Source organism: Cajanus cajan, chromosome 6, assembly GCF_000230855.2.
Source record: "Cajanus cajan strain Asha chromosome 6, NIPB_CcT2T_4, whole genome shotgun sequence".
Classification (NCBI taxonomy): Eukaryota; Viridiplantae; Streptophyta; class Magnoliopsida; order Fabales; family Fabaceae; genus Cajanus; species Cajanus cajan.
The window spans coordinates 55,798,678-55,821,456 of NC_138522.1; the positions used below are offsets into that span (position 1 = coordinate 55,798,678).

At 40.3% G+C, this 22,779-nt stretch overlaps 4 protein-coding genes across 4 annotated transcripts; 1 reads left to right on the forward strand and 3 right to left on the reverse strand.

Moving 5' to 3' along the window:
- Positions 1–2,479: 2,479 nt before the first annotated feature.
- Positions 2,480–6,380, reverse strand: LOC145959153 (uncharacterized). The gene is made up of 2 exons (XM_083077693.1): positions 5,434–6,380; positions 2,480–4,454 (listed from the first exon to the last, which is right to left on the reverse strand). Exon 2 carries the CDS (start codon positions 3,998–4,000, stop codon positions 2,480–2,482), a length of 1,521 nt encoding a protein of 506 aa, XP_082933819.1. The 5' UTR covers positions 4,001–4,454; positions 5,434–6,380.
- Positions 6,381–7,693: 1,313 nt separating this feature from the next.
- LOC145958781 (uncharacterized) lies at positions 7,694–8,080 on the reverse strand. Its single transcript, XM_083076324.1, has one exon. The coding sequence runs from the start codon at positions 8,078–8,080 to the stop codon at positions 7,694–7,696; it is 387 nt and encodes a 128-aa protein (XP_082932450.1).
- Positions 8,081–10,788: 2,708 nt separating this feature from the next.
- LOC145958782 (uncharacterized) lies at positions 10,789–12,042 on the reverse strand. Its single transcript, XM_083076325.1, has one exon. It carries the CDS (start codon positions 12,040–12,042, stop codon positions 10,789–10,791), a length of 1,254 nt encoding a protein of 417 aa, XP_082932451.1.
- Positions 12,043–16,048: 4,006 nt separating this feature from the next.
- LOC109796126 (eukaryotic translation initiation factor 3 subunit C) lies at positions 16,049–21,010 on the forward strand. Its single transcript, XM_020355770.3, has 4 exons — positions 16,049–16,206; positions 16,338–16,394; positions 16,580–18,382; positions 19,876–21,010. Exons 2-4 carry the CDS (start codon positions 16,371–16,373, stop codon positions 20,863–20,865), a joined length of 2,817 nt encoding a protein of 938 aa, XP_020211359.1. The 5' UTR covers positions 16,049–16,206; positions 16,338–16,370; the 3' UTR covers positions 20,866–21,010.
- The last annotated feature ends 1,769 nt before the right edge of the window (positions 21,011–22,779 follow it).

The window sequence follows — 22,779 nt, forward strand, 5'->3', positions numbered from 1 at the left end:
CACACCTGTGGTAGGAGTTACCTTCAAAAATACATGTTCTCCCTCTGAAAATTCCAAAGGTTTCCTCCTCTTGTCTGCATAAGACTTTTGTCGACTCTGAGTAGCTCTCATTCTTCCCTGAATTTGTTTCACTTTTTCAGTAGTTTGCAAGATAATCTCTGGTCCCACCATCATTGATTCTCCTTCTTTAAACCAACACAAAGGTGTTCGACACTTCCTCCCATACAGAGCCTCAAATGGTGCCATTTCTATACTTGCGTGAAAACTGTTATTATAAGTGAACTCAACCAAAGGCAACATCTCTTCCCAACTCCCTAGATGATCCAAAATACAAGCCCTCAACAAGTCCTCCAAAGATTGAATAGTCCTCTCAGACTGCCCATCAGTTTGTGGGTGATAAGCAGAACTGAGTCTCAACTTAGTTCCTAACGCCTGATGCAAACTCTGCCAAAATCGGGATGTAAAACGAGGATCCCTATCAGAGATGATACTAGAGGGCACACCATGTAATCTAACAATCTCCTTAATATACAATTGAGTTAACCTTTCTAAGGACCACTTTATATTCACCGGAAGAAAATGAGCACACTTAGTTAATCTATCCACGATCACCCAAATAGAATTACAATTCTTAGCAGACCTTGGTAATCCAACAACAAAATCCATGGTTATACTATCCCATTTCCATTCAGGGATCTCCATCATTTGTAACAAACCTCCTGGTTTTTGATGTTCCACTTTAGCTTTTTGACACACAATGCAAGATGCAACATACTCAGCTATCTCCCTTTTCATTCCATTCCACCAAAACATTTTCTTCAAATCTTGATACATTTTTGTCATACCTGGATGTATACTCAATTTGCTTTTATGAGCTTCCTCAAATATCAATTTCTTCAACTCCTCATCCTGTGGAATACAAATTCTACTCTTGTACCTCAAAATTCCATCTGTACCTTGTTCAAATCCTTCAGCTTTCCCAGAACTCATCAACTCCTTAACCTTGTTCAAACTCGCATCCTGAACTTGTTTTTGTTTCACCATCTCTAAGAAATCACTAGTAATGGTAGTCATACCACAACTAATGAAATTTGGGGCAACCACCACGTTAAGATTCATATCCCTGAATTTCTCTACCAACTCCATCTCTTTAACCATCATGTAAGACATATGGAGAGATTTTCTACTCAAAGCATCTGCCACCACATTTGCTTTACCTGGATGGTACATTAACTGAAAATCATAATCTTTCAAAAATTCAATCCACCTCCTTTGCCTCATATTTAACTCTTTCTGATCAAACAAATATTTCAGACTCTTATGATCACTGAACACATCAAACTTTGCCCCATAGAGATAATGCCTCCAAATCTTCAAAGCAAAAACTACCGCCGCCAACTCTAGATCATGCGTAGGATAATTCCGTTCATGAGTCTTTAACTGCCTAGATGCATAGGCCACAACCTGCCTATCTTGTATAAGAACACATCCTAAACCTTGATGAGATGCATCACAATAAACCTCAAAAGATTTATTAGGATCTGGCAAAATCAACACTGGAGACGACGTCAGCTTTTCCTTTAACTCTTGAAAACTCCTTTCACACTCCTCCGTCCATACAAAGGGATGATCCTTCCTGGTTAGCTGTGTTAAAGGCATAACTATTTTAGAAAATCCTTCTATGAATCTTCTATAATAGCCAGCCAATCCCACAAAACCTCTAACTTCAGTAACTGATTTCGGACGCTCCCACCTCAAAACTGCTTCCACCTTAGTAGGATCAACTGCAATTCCTTGTCCAGATATTACATGGCCCAAGAACTTAACTTCAGATAGCCAAAACTCACATTTTGATAATTTTGCAAATAATTGTTTCTCCTTCAATACTTGCAAAACTATCCTCAAATGTTCTCTGTGTTCTTCTACAGATCTAGAGTAAACTAGAATATCATCAATGAATACTACAACAAACTTATCCAAAAAAGGTCTGAAAATCCTATTCATATAATCCATGAAAACAGCTGGAGCATTCGTCACTCCAAAAGGCATGACAATATACTCATAATGACCATACCGAGTCCTGAAAGCAGTCTTTGGTATGTCCTCCTCCTTTACCCGTATCTGGTGATACCCAGACCTCAAATCAATCTTGGAGAAAACAGAAGCTCCTTTTAACTGATCCATCAAATCATCGATCCTTGGCAATGGGTACTTATTCTTGATTGTCAGTTTATTTAACTGCCTATAATCTACACATAACCTCATACTACCATCCTTCTTCTTTACTAATAACACGGGTGCTCCCCACGGAGAGACACTAGGTCTGATCATCTGCTTCTCCAAAAGTTCTTCAATCTGCTTTTTCAATTCTGACAACTCTGCTGGTGCCATTCTATAAGGAGAAATGGATACTGGTCCCGCCCCTGGTATAAGATCAATACTAAACTCCAACTCTCGCTTTGGTGGTAATCCAGGAATATCATCTGGAAAAAACTTCTGGAAACTCTCTAACAACCTCAATACTATTCAACAATTTTTCATTCTCTACACTAATAAAGGATAGGATCATAAACCCTAGAGCTCCATCCTTCAACAACCCATCCACCTGTCTATTAGAAATAAACCTTTCCTGTTTAACAGCAGGAAAGATTAATCTCTTCTCTGAACAATCTATCAAAATCTTATTGATAGAAAGCCAGTCCATCCCTAAAATCACATCCAAATCCGATAAAGGTAAACAAAACAAGTTCACCTTATAACAACGCCCTTCTACTTCTATTGTACATCCTAAACAAACCTCAGAAGTCAAAACAGACCCTGAAGCTGGGGTAGAAACAACTAGATCCACACTCAAGGAATTCACAACTAATTTTGATCTCCTCACACATTCGTAAGAAATAAAAGAATGTGATGCACCAGAATCAAATAGAATAGAAATATCATTACCATCAATTTTGCCCTTCCCCTTTACTAGCTCAGATGATGTTTCAGCTTCAACACTTGTTAAGGCAAAAACACGTCCTGCTGCAGTAGGTCGATCCACCTTTTGGTTCTCTCTAGCTGGAGCATTTCTGATATTGCAATCTTTAGCCATGTGACCCACCTTGCCACATTTAAAACACGCATAATTCTTTGTAGGACAGTCCCTCATCATATGTGGGCCTCCACACGTATAGCATCTAACAGCTCCTGTAGTAGTAGTCCCCATGGGTTTCTTATTAGCATTCCCAATCTGAAATTGGGATGGTCTCTTTTGAGATTGTTTCCCCCTTCCAGATGATCCTTCTGGTCCTTTCACCATTTTATTCCCTCCCTCAAATCTTTCAACCGTTTTTGCCTTTTCAACCAGCATTGGGAATTCCATAATTCCCATAGGAACAATGGTTTTCTTCAGCTCAAATCTTAGACCTTCACTGAACTTCCTGCATCTCCATGCTTCAGTGATAGCTTGAGAATAGTATCTAGCCAAGTGTTCAAACTTGACCACGTACTCCTGTACTGACATGTTCCCTTGTTGCAGTCTCAAAAACTCGGCTTCCTTAGCATATCTGGCGCTATCTGGAAAATATTTCTCCAGAAATACCTTTTTAAAATTCTCCCAATTCACCGCCTCCCCTCTGGCCTTCATCATAACCTGAGCACCTTTCCACCAGCAGCTAGCCTCACCCACCAACATATAAGTAGCATAAACAAGCTTCCTCTCCTCGGGGCATTGCATCACCATGAAAATTTTCTCTATTTCTTCAATCCATTGGTCAGCAACTTCTAGTCCATCAACACCTGTGAATTGAGGAGGATTCCCTTTTCTAAACTCTGACAAGCCTCTATACTCATCAGGTACGTTAGTCCTAGCTGTCTCAGCTGCAGCCCGATTGGCCTCCATCTGAGCCAACAAAGTATTCTGTTGTCTAATAGCAGCAGCAATTAACTCCATAGCTTGAGCAATTTGCCGCTCATCCATGCTTGAAGAAGAATTAGAATGATTTCCCCTACCAACCATCCTAAAAAAAATCAAGGAATTTTATGAGTTTACACTAAAACTCATAAGAAATTCCTAATCAAGATCAAGAAACTCATGAAGTTCCTTTCATTTCCACACAACGGAAATGCAACAAGACCATTTCCCACAAACCCTAAAGAGACTTGACCAGCTCTGATACCAAAATTGTAACGACCCACCTTAGGTCATCACATCAATAACCAACCAAAATAAAAGAGCATTTATAATAAAAAAAATATAGCAAAAGCCAGCTACGCTAGAGTGTAAAAATTGTTTTCATAATAGCAAACATAAGTATATTAGTCATTCTCAGTAAAATCATACAGTCATCCAAAATATATTAACATTAACCATTAACAGAAACACCCTAGGTGCTGGTCAAGCTCTAAGCCTAGCCACTTCTCAAAGCAGCTACCCAGAAGACTCCTTGCTATCCTATGGCTTCACACCTGATCTGCTCCCCCACATAGTGAGATCATCACAGTTCCACCACATGGAAACATAAGGGTTAGCACGTATAAAACCAACCATAGTATAAATATCATTTAACAATTATTTGTTCAAACCAACATGTATTTCCAAGATAGATATAAACCAATAGCATACATATTAATTAAAGAAATCCATAACCCTAGTATACAATCCATACCATATGTATACATAATCCACATCCAAAGCAAAGTCACACCACCGTATAATCCATGATGTAACCAACACATCCAAACCAAATGTTGGCCTCAACACCTATCCAAACCAAGTGTTGATACGGTGAAACATGTCAGCAACCCATGTCTCACGCCTAACCTCTCATGGAAAGTATACAGTTGGATTACGTCGTCACGTAACCCTGGTGGGGTCACCTCATCCATCGGTATGACTCGACCCAGACCCATACCGGTAGCAAATAGATACTTAGAGGAGTACTTCAGAATCCACCTAACATCTGAAGTGGTTTACTATATAATCCTTGGAAAAGTTCCAAATTGGAAATCCTCACAATGGGATTCCGAAATTCCATATTTTCTCCAAAGATTATATCCTTGATCTCACCAAGAGATCTCCCATCCATAACCTTACTCCTCTCAGTTCTATTTACTTTTCCAAACTACATACACATAACATACTTCATAATTATATATATAAATATAATCATAACCATGCCAAATTAAATATCCAAAACAACCACCAACTTGAATAAATAACAACCATCAACTTAAATAAATAACAACCTTCATACAAACAAAATAGCATATTAAAAGTTATACTACTCCTATCATGCTCATGTATACTAGATTAAGTCTTATAAGTACTACCCTTACTTAGCATACTAGATTAATTTTATAAATACCACCCTTACTTAGTATACTAGATTAATTTTATAAATACCACCCTTACTTAGTATACTAGATTAATTTTATAAATACCACCCTTACTTGGATAATCCTGAACTGAAACTCGGGCAGAAACTGAGACTATAGCACAGCTGCCTCCCCAAGGCTCCTTCCGTCTAAAACAGGGACCGGAGCTAAAATTAGGACAGAACCTCTTCCTCTGGATTTCTCTTGGTCTTCAAAGAGAAGAAGAGGGAAAGAAGAGAGTATAAGAGAAGAGAGAATGAGAATTGAGGGATGAGAAGTATTTCTTGGGATGGTTTGCAATGGAGAAGTGAAGGCCTATTTATAGCCTCCAAAACACATTAAAAAATGTAAAATAATGGAGAAAAAGATAGACAAAACTAAGTGGAATGAATTAGTGGAATGAATTATAGAAGTTGGTGGGATGAATTAATGGAGTTGGTGTGAATTAATGGAGTTGGTGCCATGTTCTTTTCCGCACCGACTTTGGCTACTGATTTGGACCTTATAGACAGCCGAATCTGAAAATATTTCCTTCATGAAAGTTGTAGGATTTTCTCTTATCTTTCCATAGCCACCAAGTTTGTATCATTTGAACAACCACCGACCAAGTTATACCCCAAAAACCGAGGCTTGCCAATCAGCCCAACGAGAAACAATTGTATCAATAAAAGTCCAATTTTGACCTCCTAAACGACCGATTTTGCAAATGGCTATTTCTGCAAAAGTTGTGCGTTTTTCTCTTAGATTTCCATTGACACCAATTTTGCATCATTTGGACCATCACAGCCCAAGTTATGCCTCGGACACTGAGACTAGTCAGTCAGCCCAGCGAGAAATGATTCTTAAAAAAAAAATTTCACAACTATCTAATTAGATCTAACAACACACATATCTTTCTAAGCATAAATGGAGTGTGAATTATCTATAATTGAAGTAAAATATAACCACCAAATTATGACCAAATACCACATAGTAATAATGACAATAATAATAATAATAGTAATAATCATGTTGAAAACTGAGATGTTACAAGGTGTGTCTACCCGAGCCCCCGTGCTGTCAACTAAAGAGGAAGACCCGATCATAGATGTGGTTGGTGACGGGGATCCACCGAGCTCGGCCGCGGTGTAGTGACCGGCTTGGGTAAAGGGTACTTAGGGTTTTTTGCTTTATTGTAACCGGGCCATTGGAGCCTTTTTGTAGTTCCGGCCAATGGCGTCGGTTTTGATACAATTTTTTGTAATGCCGTTTTGATCGGCCACAGTTAGTAAAACGCTTTGCTTGGTATACTATTCCGAGTAGTTATTTTCTTGAGTCTACTTATAATATGCTTACATGCTTTACCGTAACGTGTGTTAGCAAGAGTGCTCGATTTTAAAAACGTTTAGTTTCTAGCTTGGATAATCTACATAGACGTGTGAGAGTTCGGCTTTTGCTTTTTCATTCTTGAGGAGTTTGCTTTATTGGATATTCAGTTCGGTGTGGTCAGCCTAGGCTCATAGTACTCGTTCATAGGTTTGTTCGTTGGTGGAGACGTTTGTGCGAGGCGCTCGGAATAGGGGAATCGTTAGTCGAGTACGGTGATCGAATGGAAATCTGTTTGGCTCGAGAATGCCTCGATCGATCGGCCAAGCGTGGTTCAGCTACATGGGTGTTCGTGCGTAGTGCTCGGCCTAGGTACGTCCTTAGCCGAGGAGGGTACTCGGGAGGGAAACCTATTCGGCGCGAGTGCACATTCGAGCGATCGGCCGAGCGTAATTCGGCGACGTAGGTGTTCGTGCATAGTGCTCGGCCTAGGTACGTCCTTAGCCGAGGAGGGTACTCGGGAGGGAAACCTGTTCGGCGCGAGTGCACATTCGAGCGATCGGCCGAGCGTAGTTCGGCGACGTAGGTGTTCGTGCATAGTGCTCGGCCGAGGTACGTCCTTAGCCGAGGAGGGTACTCGGGAGGGAAACCTGTTCGGCGCGAGTGCACATTCGAGCGATCGGCCGAGCGTAGTTCGGCAACGTAGGTGTTCGTGCATAGTGCTCGGCCTAGGTACGTCCTTAGCCGAGGAGGGTACTCGGGAGGGAAACCTGTTCGACGCGAGTGCACATTCGAGCGATCGGCCGAGCGTAGTTCGGCGACGTAGGTGTTCGTGCATAGTGCTCGGCCCAGGCGAGTATTATCTGAGGTCAGACCTGAACATTTATGACTTGTACACGCATATAATTAACTTTAAAGCAAAATATTCAAAAATGTCTGTATTAATTGAGTGCCTCGTTAAAAACCTTGCCGACCCAAAACCCTCCTTAGGGAAAAAAGAGTCGACCAAGGAAAAGAGTGCACTATTACATCAACTGTAATACATCTTTAGGTGGGAGGAGTTCCAAGTTCTCGGAATTGGTTCTCCTGACAGGTGCTCCAGCTTGTAAGCACCGTTGTTCAAGTTGTGTCGGACTTGGAAGGGTCCGTCCCAGTTTGGGGCGAGCTTCCCTTGCCTCGCATCCTTCCTCGCCTCGCCCGTGGTTCTCCAAACCAAATCTCCGCCTCGGAACTCTCTAGGCTTCACCTTGCTGTCGAACCTTCTTTTGTATCGTTGTTTGGTGGCCTCAGCAACCACCAGCGCTCGGTCGCGAATTTCCCCTACGATATCTAAATTTGCGCGGAGCTCGGCCTCATTGTTCGACTCGTCATAATGGGCTCGGTGGAAAGAGGTTTCTCTGATTTCTACCGGGATCATCGCGTCGGACCCATAGACTAGGCGAAACGGAGTTTCCTGCGTAGTTGATTGGGGCGTGCATCGGTAGGCCCATAGCACTTCAGGTAACTGCTCGACCCATGCTCCTTTTGCTTTCCCGAGGCGTTTCTTCAATTCAGCCAGGATGACTTTATTCGCCGACTCGGCCTGACCGTTAGTTTGCGGGTGCTCGACCGATGTGACCTTGTGTTGTACTCCCAAACCAAGAAGGAACTCATTGAGCTTTCAGTCGGTGAATTGGAGGCCGTTGTCGGTCACCAGGGTATGCAGGATACCGAATCGGGTAATGATGTTTTTCCATAAAAACTTCTGGACTTGATGAGCCGAAATGCACGCCAAGGGCTCGGCCTCGATCCACTTAGTGAATAGATCCACGACAACGATGAGAAACTTGCATTGTCCCTTGGTCACTGGAAAGGGTCCAAGTATGTCGGTTCCCCAGGTGGCAAAAGGCCATGCCGACGAAATACAGTGAAGCTGCTCGGCCGGTTGATGAATTAAGTTGTCGTGTTCCTGGCACGGTCGGCACTTTTTCACGAACGCTGCACAATCGGTGTTATGGTCGGCCAATAGTATCCCGCCCGCAGTAACCTCGACACAGTTGTCCTTGCCCCCGAGTGCATTCCGCAAATTCCCTCATGCACTTCCCTTATGACGTAATCGGCTTCAGCGGAGTCTAGGCACTTGAGAAGAGGTGTGGAGAAACCACGCTTGTATAACTGCCCCGCAACGACAACGTACCTACTAGCTTGAACCCTCAACCGCTTAGCCTCGGTAGGGTCGGCGGGAACGGTACCCTTGTCAATAAATGCCTTGATTCGGTCTCGCCAATCTTGTGGGCCTTTCTGCCCTGCGGGGTCGGCCTCAACATTTTCTATCTCCGTTTCGGCACTTGGGTGGTCTATCTCTTGCTGAATGATCGTTCTCAGTTGGCCCGGCTTTTTGGTCGCGGCCAACCTGGCTAATTGGTCGGCGCGGGTGTTGTCTTCACGCGGTATGTGCTCGACCGACACCTCCTGAAAGTTCGCCTTCAACTTTTGGTAGGCGTGATAATACCTCATCATCATGTGATCTTTGACCTGAAAGTTACCACCCACTTGCTCGGCTACAACCTTGGAATCGGTTAAACACTTGATCCTCGAGGCTCCCATGTCCTCGGCCAACCTCAATCCTACTAGTAGTGCTTCGTATTCTGCTTGATTATTTGAGGCCTTGAAGCGAAAACGCAAGGATTGTTCCAGCGTTATACCCTTCGGTCCCTCCAAGATGACCCCTGCTCCGCTCCCTCTGCCACTGGATGAGCCGTCTACATGGAGGGTCCACCATTGCTCCTCAAAGTGGCCATGCGGGTGCAGCTCGTTTACGAAATCCGCTAGGCACTGAGCTTTGATCGGTCCCCTAGGCTTGTACACGATATCAAACTGTGAGAGCTCGACTGACCAGGCCATCATTCTCCCAGCGAGCTCGGGCTTGCCTAAGACCTTTGAGATCGGGCAGTCGGTGTGCACCACTACCTGGTGGCTTTGAAAGTAGTGTCGTAGGCGTCGCGAGGAATGCACCAATCCGAGGGCGACCTTTTTCTATCAGTTGGTACCGGGTTTCAGAGTCTTGCAGGAGTCGGTTGACAAAGTATACGGGAACTTGTGCGCCCTCCTTCTCTTGCACCAGCACCGAGCTTATTGCCTCGTCCGACACAGATAGGTATACCAGTATTGGGCGTAGAGGGTCAGGCTTCGTGAGGATCGGTGGTGTTGCCAAGGTCGTCTTTAACGTGGCGAAGGTGGCTTCACATTGCTCGTCCCAAGAGAAGGCAGCAGCCTTCCGCAAGAGCCTTGTCATCGGGCTGATTTTGTCGCCTAACCGTGGGAGGAATCGGGATAAGGCGGCCAACCTTCCTGAGAGGCGCTGCAGCTCCTTGAGGTTGCTCGAGCTTCGCATGTCTAACACGGCCTGGCACTTGTCTCGGTTCGCTTCTATGCCTCTCGCCGATAGCATGAATCCCAGGAATTTGCCTCCCTTGACTCCGAAGGTACACTTCTCGGGGTTGAGCCTCATGTTGTGTCTACGAAGTTGGGAAAATATTTCGGTTAGGTCGGCTAGGTGTTCGGCCAGGGAACTGGACTTTACCACCATATCATCCACATTTATTTCGATGTTCCGGCCGACCTGACCCTGAAACACCTTGTCCATCAACCTCTGATAGGTTGCTCCGGCATTCTTCAGTCCAAACGGCATTACTTTATAGCAGAAATTGGCGTTCTCGGTTATGAACGCCGTCTTCTCTTCGTCGGCCGGGTACATTTTGATTTGGTTGTAACTGGAGTAAGCGTCCAGGAAACTGAACACCGCATGCCCCGACGCGCCGTCGACGAGTCGGTCGACGCAAGGGAGTGGGTAGGCATCCTTCGGGCAGGCTTTATTGAGGTCTGTGTAGTCGGTACACATTCTCCACTTGTCATTCGACTTTTTTACTAACACAACGTTTGCTAGCCAGGTGGTGTATGTGATTTCTCGGATGAAGTTTGCTTGCAACAGTTTTTGGACCTCGGCATTCGCCGCTTTTCTCTTCTCTTCTCCCATCTTTCTCTTCTTTAGGGCAACTGGTCGAGCGTCTCGGGTCGGTGGCATAAGAAATTAGGGTCAATCTCGGGCATGTCCGACGCTGTCCAAGCAAAAAGGTCTTTATTATCTCAAACTGCTCGTTTAACCCGGCTCGCATCGATCTCTCTCAATTGGGATCCAAGGCGCGTGATTTGCTCAGGTAACCGACCGAGCTGAAATGAGACGAGGTCTTCAGCCGCCTCGATCCACTCTTCCTCTCCTAACCGAGGATCGAGGTCAATACCCTCGGCTATCCCTTGTGCGACCACGTTCACGCCTATCTTTGTGGTCGACGGCTCGGCAATAGGCTGCACTCTCAAACTAGAGAGATAGCACTCCCTTGCGGTTTTTTGGTCGGCATGCACGGTGATAACTTGCCCATCCCTCGACGGAAACTTCATGCACAGATGAGGTGTCGAAACGATGGCCCCTAACGCATTGATCGACGGTCTCCCTAAAAGAATGTTGTATGACGTATTTCCATGCACCACTATGTATCGAATTTTGATCTCTCGGAAAGACCTTTGATCGAAACCAAAGCGGGTGTACAGGTCAATGCACCCCCTTGTCATCACTCGCTCACTCGAAAAGCCGACCAGGGGCTCATGATACGGCTCTAAGCTCTCCTCAGGGATTCCTAGTTGCACAAAAGTGTTCCAATACAAGATGTCGGCGGAGCTTCCTTGGTCGACCAGGGTCTTCTTCACAATGCAATTATGCATTTCGACGGAGATCACCATGGGGTCGTCCTGGACCGGGTCGATACCCCGAAAATCTTGGTCTGAAAAAGTTATCGGCGGCATTTTCGGTGTCTTCGGCCGATCAACGCTGTTCACTGACCGTACCGCCCGGAGGTGTCTTTTCCGCGCGGAGGACGTAGAGCCTCCCCCGGCGAAGCCTCCGGCAATTGTATTTATTATCTTCCTCGGGCGATCATTGTCTTCTCGCGAGCTCCGGGGGTGGTCTTTCCTTTCAACAGATCGAGATCGATGGCGTCGTTCCCCGGGTGACGACGTTCTTCGAGGGTATTGGTCTCTCCCTCTTGGTCGGTGGTCTTGGGATGAGACGAAGTTCCTAAGGTGACCTTGCTTGATAAGGTCTTCAAGTTTGTCTTTTAATGCCGAGCACTCCTCTGTTGAATGGCCTCGATTTCGGTGGAATCGGCAAGTTTTAGCCTTGTCGGCCCTCGGAGGAGTGTTCGCCCTCTTTGGTATCACCAAAATCTCCGACGCAAGAGCCTGCTCCAACACCTTGGCCCTGCTCGCATTAAGGGGAGTATAAGCCGTGTAGCGCGGTCCTCTAGGCGGTCGAGTGTTCGAGGGCTCGGCATTCGCCCTTTTCATTGGCTCCCGACCTTGCTCTTTCCGGCTGTAACCCTCTTCGGCCCTGGCTTGGTTTCTTGTCTCCGCCAATTCCTCATCTGCATATACTTCTCGGCACGTCTTCGGAGGTCGTTCATGTCAACAGGTGGCTTTTTGCACAAACTATTCACAAACGGTCCCGGCCTAAGTGCTGTGCTCAACCGGTCCAAGGCCACGACAGGGTTAAGATCACCAATCTCCATTGCAATCTTGTTGAATCGGTCCATGAAACTCCTCAGGCTTTCCTTCTTCTCTTGACGGACCCCCGCTAAGGCTAACGAGGTGGTCCTGTACGGCTTACTTGTGGCGAATTGCAAGGTAAATTGGGATGACAACTCGGTGAACGAGTCGATGGAAGAAGTCGGCAGTCTGGTGAACCAGCTTAGAGCCCTCCCTTTCAGTGACGTGGGGAAAATTCGACACAATGCCGAGTCGTCTTGAGTGGAGAGAGTTGCCTGAGTCAAGAAAACATTCAAGTGCTCCTCGGGGTCGGTCGAACCATCGTACTTCTCGATTGGCATGCTCTTCCAATGGTCCAATAAAGTTGCTTCCATTATTCGTCTGGAGAAAGGGTGCCTTAGGGAATGGCCGGATGTATCGGCCTTATTGGCTATTAAAGATGTCGCCAGAGTCCGAGTGACCTGGTCGGTTGGGGCGTGATAGGTGGACTCTTCCGCTAGTGTGAGAGTAGACTGCACATTCGTTTGATTCAAGCTCCGAAGCTCGGCATTTTGCCGACGTAACTCAGCCATCTCTCGGGCATCGGCCTCTCTTTGCCTTCGGATATTTTCCATTTCCTCACGTAGTGCGCGCAAGTCATCATGAAAGTTGGGCGGAGGTTGGTTAACGTTCAGTTGGACCTGTTGTATCACGGGTTCCGGTTGAGTTTGAGGCATTCCGTACGAGTAGCGTTCTTGGTTGGTCATGGGGGGATTGTCTTCGGCGTTAGTATTAGGAATCGGTTGAGTCGTCGTCGATTGTCCCTTGCGGGTAACTACCATGTCTCGGTCTCAGTTGGTAGAGTTGAAAAGGGGCAGAAAAGTCTCTTCGGCCCCACGGTGGGCGCCAAATGTTCCTGTGTTAGGATACACACTTCAATTATCTTGGTCGTCTCGGGTCAGGTATAAGGTTACGGTCTTCTCGTTCTTGTTCGGGTAGTTTGAAGCGAGGTTGGGGGTGCCTGCAAAGACACTCCGACGCTCAAGTTAGTTCTCGACGTAATAAATGCGGTAGTTGAAAGATTAATTACACATCTCGTTGGGGCTCTATTTATAGACGCTCGTATTGGGCCGTGATTAAGGATTGGGCCCCGAAAAATTAGGGGGCTAATCCAATGTATTACGCTAATTAAACTATTCGTAATCGGCCTGGCGGAGGCGCAGAGATTGACCGACCGACCCGACACGTTTCACTCGCTTATAAGTGGTCGGTGGACTAGGGTGATCGGCGTAACCATTAAGGGTTCGGGTATTCGGTCTAATTATTCGCGGGTTCGGGTACTCGGCCTAATCACTCGCGGGCTCGGGTATTCGGCCTAGTCGGCCACCATACGGTATAAATATGATTAAACAAGAAAGATTAAGGTGATGATAATGATTGAAATAGGTATATAAGAAATTAGATTTTTTTCCTAAGAATATAATTCACGTAATATTTTAAAATTAACGATTAAAAATTAATTTATATTAATGAAATATAACTTTTATTAATTAAATATTATTTTAATTTAGATAATAATCAAAATTTGATAATATTTATTGTAATATATGTGATTTTTTTATGAGTAAAAAAAAAAACATTTGTATGAATAAAAGGTTAAAATTAAAAATATTTTAAAAATCTTAAAGTAAAAAAGTAAATGATATAAGAGTAAGATTGTTATCATCACTAATAGAAAAAAGACACATGTGTCTACATTGTATTAAAAATATATAAATAAATAATGAAAAAAATAAGAAGTTATTCAAAAAAAAAAAGTAATTATTAAAAAATAAAAAAAGATATAATTATTTATTAGATTGTATGGGATCATTATATGATTCATGTATCATAAATATGTAACAATTGAGTTATATGTGATATGAGTTTTGTGTTAAGGAGATTGCTAATGATTACAAGATTTTAAATTTAAGGTATGTTTAATTTGAGACTTTTGTATAACCTATGTTAGTATCCCTTCACACATATTAAGAAATTAGCTAATTATGGTAAATGTTATTAATCCCATAATATTTTTCTAAATTATCATAAATACAAAAAAAAAAAAAGTGGTGCAATCAAATAGTCATGCATTAAAATAATTTATTTTAGAAAGAGTATCATCGACTGAATTAAAAGTAATTAAAATTTGTTTATATTTTTAAAAAATTGTATTATTTTCTTACAAAAGAGATTAAATGGTCTATATTTTTATGAATTTGTGAAAATAAAATATGTTTAACTAACTTTCTTAATATGTGTAAAGTCATGTTGTTTTACTTGTACATATATGTACAAATGGTGTATTAGATTTCTTAATTTCGTGTGGTTCATGCGACTATATTTTATGTGATTATTACAACATTTTTAAAATTAAATTGATCAAAATACTGATTCAAGATTTAATGATTTAATTATGATTGAATTATGGTCAAATTGATATCAATAAAATAATAATAATATTTAAATAATACATATAATAATATTATGTAAATATAATATTATATATTTACAATGCTAAAATTAAAATAGAACATCATTTTATATTTCACCTTTAAAGTGCACGTAGGCAATCAATTATATCTTTTAATTGTTCCATGTCACTGTTAAAAGTAAATGTGTTTACAATGACATGATACAATTAAAAGATATAATTGGTTGTCAGTGTAAAAAAACTCTACACTGCCAGTGTATAGGTGATTAACTCATATAATATTTATATTCATATTTTAATAAAATATAATAATATAATTTTACATCTAGGGAAGAAAAATCTCAAATTATATAATATAAAATATCATGATATAAAAATATAAATGGCTAAATTATATCTTTATAAAAAAATTATAAATAATAATAAATAGAATTAATCTAATTATAATTTATAATTATTTATTTATCATACAAAATATTTTAAATAGTTATATAATTTTTTTTAAAAAAAATACTAGTTTAATATGATTTTATAAATAAGTTCTTAACTGATTTTCACCGATTTTGTTACACTTAATTTTATGATTCTTTTGTATTGATAGACTAACCGATTCTTAATTGAACTTGTTAGTTCAGATTGATTTTGACAACACAAAACTTTTAGTTGTATTGTTAGAATTAGATCGGATTAGTCAATTTGACTGGTTAAATCAAAATTGATTAATCTATCGATTTGAAAGAATCATAAAATCAATATATAAAAAGATTTGATCTATAATCATTATTTTAAAAAAAATATATTGATTTTTATTATACTACTCTTTTTAGATCTAACAATAGTTGAATTTCTTTATTTTTCTTTTTATGAATAAGTTACTAATTTAATCTTAAAATACCACTCTCTTTCTCAAATATATCTTAAACTATTTATATAAATAGTCTTTAATGTATTAAAAATTATGTTATTTACTCCTTCAACTTTAGAAAAATCCTTCAAATTAACCCTTCAATGTTAATTAAATATATTAACTAAAAAAACTAAATTAATGGATATTCAATATTTTAGAAATTATTTAGGAGAGAAAATGATATTTTAAAAACTAAATTGATAGTTTTTTTTAAATTAAATTTAAGGAGATAAATTTATGTTTCGAATAAAACAGTTGCTCCTAAAATAAAAAATAATCACTCTTTTATAACAACAGCATTAGTTTTAAAGAACCAAAATAATTTTTTTAAAATTAAAAGACTGAAATACATTTGAATACTACTAATAAAACAAAGAAAAGTCCAAAAAGTATATTTTACAGATGAATATTACATTACATTACATGATATATTTGTATTAATGTGAAGCTGGTTTTGGGCCAAAATGGCTCCAATGGCCCAAAATTTATAAACGTAACCCTAGCCTCGGCAGCACAAGTGTTTGGACTAAATCCCTAGCAGCCGCTTCTGCATTGGTCTTTCCTCTTTCTCGAACATCTTCCTGCACCACATCCAGCTGCATAACCGGTACGCACAATTTTCACGCTGCTTTTTCTTCTCCCAAGATTGTTGTTGCTGAATAGATACGTTTTTATATAAGCTTTCGTTTTACGGAATCACGATATATAATAATTTAACACTGTTATCTTCATTCGCAGACTTTCGACGCTACTCCCAACTTTTGACAAAAGATGGCTTCAAGATTCTGGACTCAGGTATTTACGGCATTCGTAATTGCGTTTTGATTATTTGCTCCATCAGGTTTAGGAATTTCTGGTATTTGCTCCATAAGGTTTAGGAAACTATGATGTTTGGTCCATTAGGATTAGGAAATTATGATGTTTGGTCCATTAGGTTTAGGAAATTATGATGTTACATGAAAGCGTTTTGTTATTTACAGGGTGGAAGTGATTCCGAGGAGGAGGAGAGTGATTATGACGAGGAGATTGAAACCGCGGCAGGTGATTCTGCTAATCAAGCTGTTACAAGCAGGTACTTGCAGGACAATGCAAGTGACAGTGATGATTCTGATGGCCAAAAGCGCGTTGTGCGCTCGGCAAAAGACAAGCGGTTTGAGGAGATGGCGTCCACTGTCGACCAGATGAAGAATGCCATGAAGATCAATGACTGGGTGAGCTTGCAAGAGAGCTTTGACAAGATTAACAAGCAGCTTGAGAAGGTTATGCGTGTCACTGAGTCTGAGAAGGTGCCGAATCTTTACATCAAGGCACTTGTGATGTTGGAAGATTTCTTGGCTCAGGCTTTGGCTAATAAGGATGCCAAGAAGAAGATGAGTAGTAGCAATGCTAAGGCATTGAACTCCATGAAGCAGAAGCTGAAGAAGAATAATAAGCAGTATGAGGAGTTGATTAATAAGTGCAGGGAGAGTCCTGAGAGTGAGGAGGAGAAAGAGGAGGAGGAAAGCGAGGAAGAATATGAGAGTGATGATGAGATTATTGAGCCGGAGCAGCTTAGAAAACCTGAGGCAAAATCTGATTCGGAAGCCTCTCAGTATGATGATGAAAAGGCAGATGCCGGTGATGGTCCTTGGGACCAAAAGCTTAGCAAGAAGGACCGGCTTTTGGACAGACAGTTCATGAAAGACCCTAGCGAGATCACATGGGACACAGTTAACAAGAAGTTCAAAGAGGTTGTGGCTGCTAGGGGGAGGAAGGGAACTGGCAGATTTGAACAGGTTGAGCAGCTTACTTTCTTAACCAAGGTTGCTAAGACCCCTGCGCAGAAGCTGGAAATTCTTTTCAGTGTGGTTTCTGCTCAGTTTGATGTTAATCCAGGCCTTAATGGGCATATGCCCATAAATGTGTGGAAAAAATGTGTGCAAAACATGCTGGTGATTCTTGATATTCTAGTGCAGTACCAAAATATAGTGGTTGATGATTCGGTGGAACCAGATGAGAATGAAACTCAGAAAGGGCCTGACTATGATGGAACAATTCGGGTTTGGGGTAACTTAGTTGCTTTCTTAGAAAGAATTGATGTTGAGTTTTTCAAGAGCTTGCAGTGCATAGATCCTCATACACGGGACTATGTTGAGAGACTCAAGGATGAGCCCTTGTTTCTGGTTCTTGCTCAGAATGTCCAGGAATATCTTGAAAGAGTTGGGAATTTCAAAGCTGCTTCTAAGGTGGCCTTGAGGAGGGTTGAACTCATTTACTACAAACCACAAGAGGTTTATGATGCAATGAAAAAATTGTCTGAGCTGACAGAGGATGGAGAGCATGCAGGGGAGGCAAGTGAGGAGTCGAAGGGATTTGAGGAATCAAGAATTCCTACTGCATTTGTTGTTACCCCGGAGGTTGTGGCCAGGAAACCTACCTTCCCTGAGAATAGCAGGACCATAATGGATGTATTGGTATCATTGATATACAAGCATGGAGACGAGCGAACTAAAGCACGTGCAATGCTTTGTGATATATACCACCATGCTCTTCTCGATGAGTTCTCAGTAGCCCGGGATCTGCTGCTAATGAGCCATTTACAAGATAGTGTTCAGCATATGGACATTTCAACACAGATACTTTTTAACAGGGCCATGTCACAGTTAGGTTTATGTGCTTTTCGGGTTGGACTGATTTCGGAAGCACATGGTTGTCTTTCTGAACTGTACTCTGGTGGAAGGGTGAAAGAATTGCTGGCGCAAGGTGTGTCTCAAGGTCGTTATCATGAGAAGACTCCTGAACAGGTACTGCCCTCACTCTCTTCTTGAATGATTGATTTTTCCAGTACCTGCCCATGTGTATAATACTGACCGGTAAATTAAAAATAGAAGTATTTGATTTTTTTACTAGATTGACTAACTCAAAAACTAGGGGCTCACTTTTAAGTTTTACCATAAAACCAGGTACAATACGACTAAAGGTCATTAGTTATAAACCATAATACCTTAGTTGAAACCCAATGGAGTCTTCCCTGACACATACTCATCTCATCGAGGGGATAAACAAAGAAAGAAAATGCATTCAGGGGGCAAAACTAAAGGCATTCGACGGGTACAAAGTTTACATTCTAGGGAAATGAAAAATTGTATATATGAAATGATAAGAAATTGAGAATGCGATGTCATTTTTTTTTTATATAGTCAAAGCAACGGACAACAATGAAATAATTATAAGACTGTTAAAAGTTGTAAATAGAAAATAAAATAACACTTCGAAAACAACTATACTAGTCCTTAAATTGAAAACAAAATAGAAAATACTGATTTATTCTAATTATTTGAATAAAGAAGTAGAAAAATAATTAGTGGGATCTATATAAATAATTCCCTCTTCAAGTGGGGTAATAGAGGACGGAATAGTTTTTTTTTTATTAAATAATTTTTTATAACAAAAAATAAAAAAGCAACGGACAACAAGGTAGACTTCTGAAATAAGACTGCTACAAGTTGTAAATAGAAAATAAAATAACACTTCGAAAACAACTACACTAGTCCTTAAATTGAAAACAAAATAGAAAATACTGATTCTAATTATTTGAATAAAATAGAAAAATAATTAGTGGGATCTATAGAAATAATTCCCTCTTCAAGTGGGGTAATAAAGGAGGGAGTAGTTTTTTTTATTAAATAAATTTTTATAACAAAATAAAAAAGGAATATTAAAAATGTTTATGTCAAGAAAATGTTTTCATATAATTGATTTATTTTTCACACTTCTATTTTTTTTAAAAAGTGAAGACAAATTTTACACTTTCATTTTTTATTTTGGCCTAAATAATATATTCTTTTTTTTTCCTTTCTATTTCAATTCTTATCTGAACATAATGTAAAACTAGGAAGGTGGAACATACAAGGAACAAGGAATTGTTCATTTCTTTTTTCCTTTTCACTGCTATTAATTAATATATACTAAATTACTCTTTTTGTCCTCATTCTAATTATTCTAATTTAAATTTAAATATTTTATATATTTATATTTGCTTGCTTTTCCTAGCTGCCTGTGCCACTGTGTTACATTTTATGCCTGTGGAGCATCAGAAATAATTTCAACACTGCATTATGTATTGGCCTGATTTGCCTTGCTAAATTTGTGTAATTTTTTTGTACTTTCATTGTATGGTGAAACAAGTCATTTGAGTTTGGTAATGCATTTCCATCATCAGTATCAGGGTTTTGCATGTTTTATAATTATAAAAATTACATTGCAGCACATTCAACTCTTTTCAATTCTCTTTCAGGAAAGGTTGGAAAGAAGACGTCAGATGCCATATCATATGCACATCAATCTTGAGCTCCTGGAGGCCGTACATCTTGTATCTGCTATGCTGCTGGAAGTTCCTAATATGGCAGCAAATATTCATGATGCAAAACGTAAGGTCATCAGTAAGACTTTCCGCCGCTTGCTTGAGGTAAGTGATAAACAAACATTCACTGGTCCACCAGAAAATGTCAGAGATCATGTTATGGCTGCCACAAGGTTTCTTATCAAGGGAGACTTCCAGAAGGCTTTTGACATTATTGTGTCTCTTGATGTATGGAAATTTGTGAGAAATCGAGACACTGTGCTTGAAATGCTGAAGGACAAAATCAAGGAGGAGGCATTGAGGACATACCTGTTTACCTTCTCTTCATCTTATGAATCCTTGAGCGTGGATCAGCTCACAAAATTTTTTGATCTCTCTGTGTCTCGCACTCATAGCATTGTCAGTAGGATGATGATCAATGAGGAGCTTCATGCAAGCTGGGACCAGCCATCTGGGTGCATTATTTTCCAAGATGTTGAATACTCAAGGCTACAGGCATTGGCATTCCAGTTAACAGAGAAATTATCTATCCTTGCTGAGAGTAATGAAAGAGCAACGGAGGCAAGGATAGGTGGTGGTGGATTGGATTTGCCTCTAAGGCGGAGAGATGGCCAGGACTATGCTGCTGCTGCTGCTGGTAGTGGAACAGCCTCTTCAGGTGGTAGATGGCAAGACCTGTCCCATTCTCAGCCAAGGCAAAGCAGTGGGCGGGCAGGGTATGGTGGTGGAAGGCCAATGGCATTAGGCCAAGCAGCTGGTAGTGGCTATTCAAGGGATCGAAGAACAGGTGCTGGTTATCAAAGTGCACGGTACCAAGATGGTTCATATGGAGGTTCAGGGAGGACTCAAGGGGGTTCAGCATTGAGGGGACCCCAGGGTGATGTATCTACACGCATGGTTAGCCTTAAGGGTGTTCGTGCTTAAAGAAGTTTTAAATTATCTTCTGTACGTCAGTTTTGATAACTTATCTAATGCACTGTATTCTGGTTTTCATTTATGTAGCGTTTTATTTACCTGTGGATTTTATCTGAATTTGCATTGAAATTTATGCGGATTTGTTATAATGTTACATATGAGCTTGCTTTCATTTTAAACCTATTTTCACCAGGTTTATTCCGTTTGAATTTGATTAGACAAATATTAAAACCTAAGGTATATAAAAGTTTAGGAGAATGATGAGATAGGCCTAGTACAAAATTGCCATCTTGTCACTTAATCCCTGAGTCGTTCCTAAATTGTCTCTGTGATGTATCTGTTGCTGTGTGTAGTGCATAATATATACACCTGCACATTGTAATTTGTCTATAGATCTGTCTACTACATTAGTGCAGTTCGCAAAATAGCTTCGAAGACTTGAAGCTTAGCCAAAATATGCACGTGAAGTCAACTTGCATTTTATCTTATTTTGGTTGCAATGCATCTCATATTGTTCAGGAGGGTCAGACCTCGTAACACTTTATATGACATATAGAATTATGTATGGGGCTTGTTGACATTACCAATGATGTTACTCCCAACTAATGAGATTGTGGAAGGGAAACTCAGTTATTCAGATAAATAATACTGATTCAACGGAACTGGGAAATATTGGCATGTACGTTGCTCATGCGATTGTAGTGGTTGGACCGGCAGTCTTTTCTTCATTCGGGCTAGAATTCGATGTATTTGCTTAATTTGTATTGTGGGGAGTTACGTAATGTGCAATTCTCTGTTGTTTCGCCACCACATTTCACCCAAAACTGTTCGGCTCAACTTTGTCCATTTATTATTGTCTGAATTGTGTTTGGTTGTTTATGGCACTTACAACTCAATAGTTGAAGTTTCATGCATCTAGCATATATTTTACTTAGTTGAAGCTTTTATACAGCTCAATTTCTGATTTTTATGCAAATGAGCGTTACAGCTAAATGTTAATGCTAGACTGTTTAATTGTTATGATTCAGAGTGCTTGAGTGAGTGAGTTGTGCTCCTCTTTGTTCTTTTCACTTTGTTAAAACCCTAACCAACATTCATCAGTTTATAATGATCAACAAACATCAGGATACGCCACGCAATTAATCTTAACAGGTATCCAGTAATTTAGACCACTATTCCATAGAGGACTATGTGACAGGTTTTTTTTAATCATTATTCTAAGAAAGTTTAAGTTGGATTTCAGAGACTCGGCCAGACTAGTGTAAGTCTTGAGATTCAAAGGATGCTTTTACATTGGCAGCGAGAATCGAAAATATGTCATTAATTGGTTTTCAGCAAGCTCTTTACAAGTTACAAACATGGCCGGAGCCAAAATTTGTAAACTTGAAACATTTGATTCTGCAAGTTTTGCTGATAGTTTTTAAGTCCTTTAAAAAACAAAAGTGAAGTTTTTAAAAAAAGACTAGCAAGACCAGGAGGGAAAAAAAAACTGGATCTTTCCGGCGTTAAATGCGTAGGCACAGAAATCATATTTGTAAAATTTCACATTTTATTCTTTTAATTAAAATGTTCAATTTTCCAATAATTTTGGACCAATGGGTTATTAAGGCTGTTTGAAAATTTAATTTCCTGATTGTTTTTAATTGATTATTTCTGGGGAGACAATTGATGAGCAAGACAGGAGGATATTGTTACTATATCTATTGTATTTTTTTTAAAAAAGAAAGTGTTATATACAAATACATAGATATAAATTGGCTTTTAAGCATCACCGAACACTTAAATCAAGTGAGTTAATGGTCTCAAGTTCCAAACTAGACTCTAACACAATTGTCTCTCAAAAGATATACATATAAAAATTGCGAAAAATTGTCTTTTAAAAGCACAACTTCATTAATTCACCCACAAAAGAAACCTATTATG

Excerpts from the sequence above, each read along its gene's own strand:
- LOC145959153 (XM_083077693.1), bottom strand. The coding sequence starts at position 4,000 with ATGGTTGGTAGGGGAAATCATTCTAATTCTTCTTCAAGCATGGATGAG.
- LOC145958782 (XM_083076325.1), bottom strand. The coding sequence starts at position 12,042 with ATGAAAAGGGCGAATGCCGAGCCCTCGAACACTCGACCGCCTAGAGGA.
- LOC109796126 (XM_020355770.3), top strand. The coding sequence starts at position 16,371 with ATGGCTTCAAGATTCTGGACTCAG. Across the intron at positions 16,395-16,579 it reads CTTCAAGATTCTGGACTCAG|GGTGGAAGTGATTCCGAGGA; the intron begins GTATTTACGGCA and ends TGTTATTTACAG. Across the intron at positions 18,383-19,875 it reads ATGAGAAGACTCCTGAACAG|GAAAGGTTGGAAAGAAGACG; the intron begins GTACTGCCCTCA and ends ATTCTCTTTCAG.
- LOC145958781 (XM_083076324.1), bottom strand. The coding sequence starts at position 8,080 with ATGATCCCGGTAGAAATCAGAGAAACCTCTTTCCACCGAGCCCATTAT.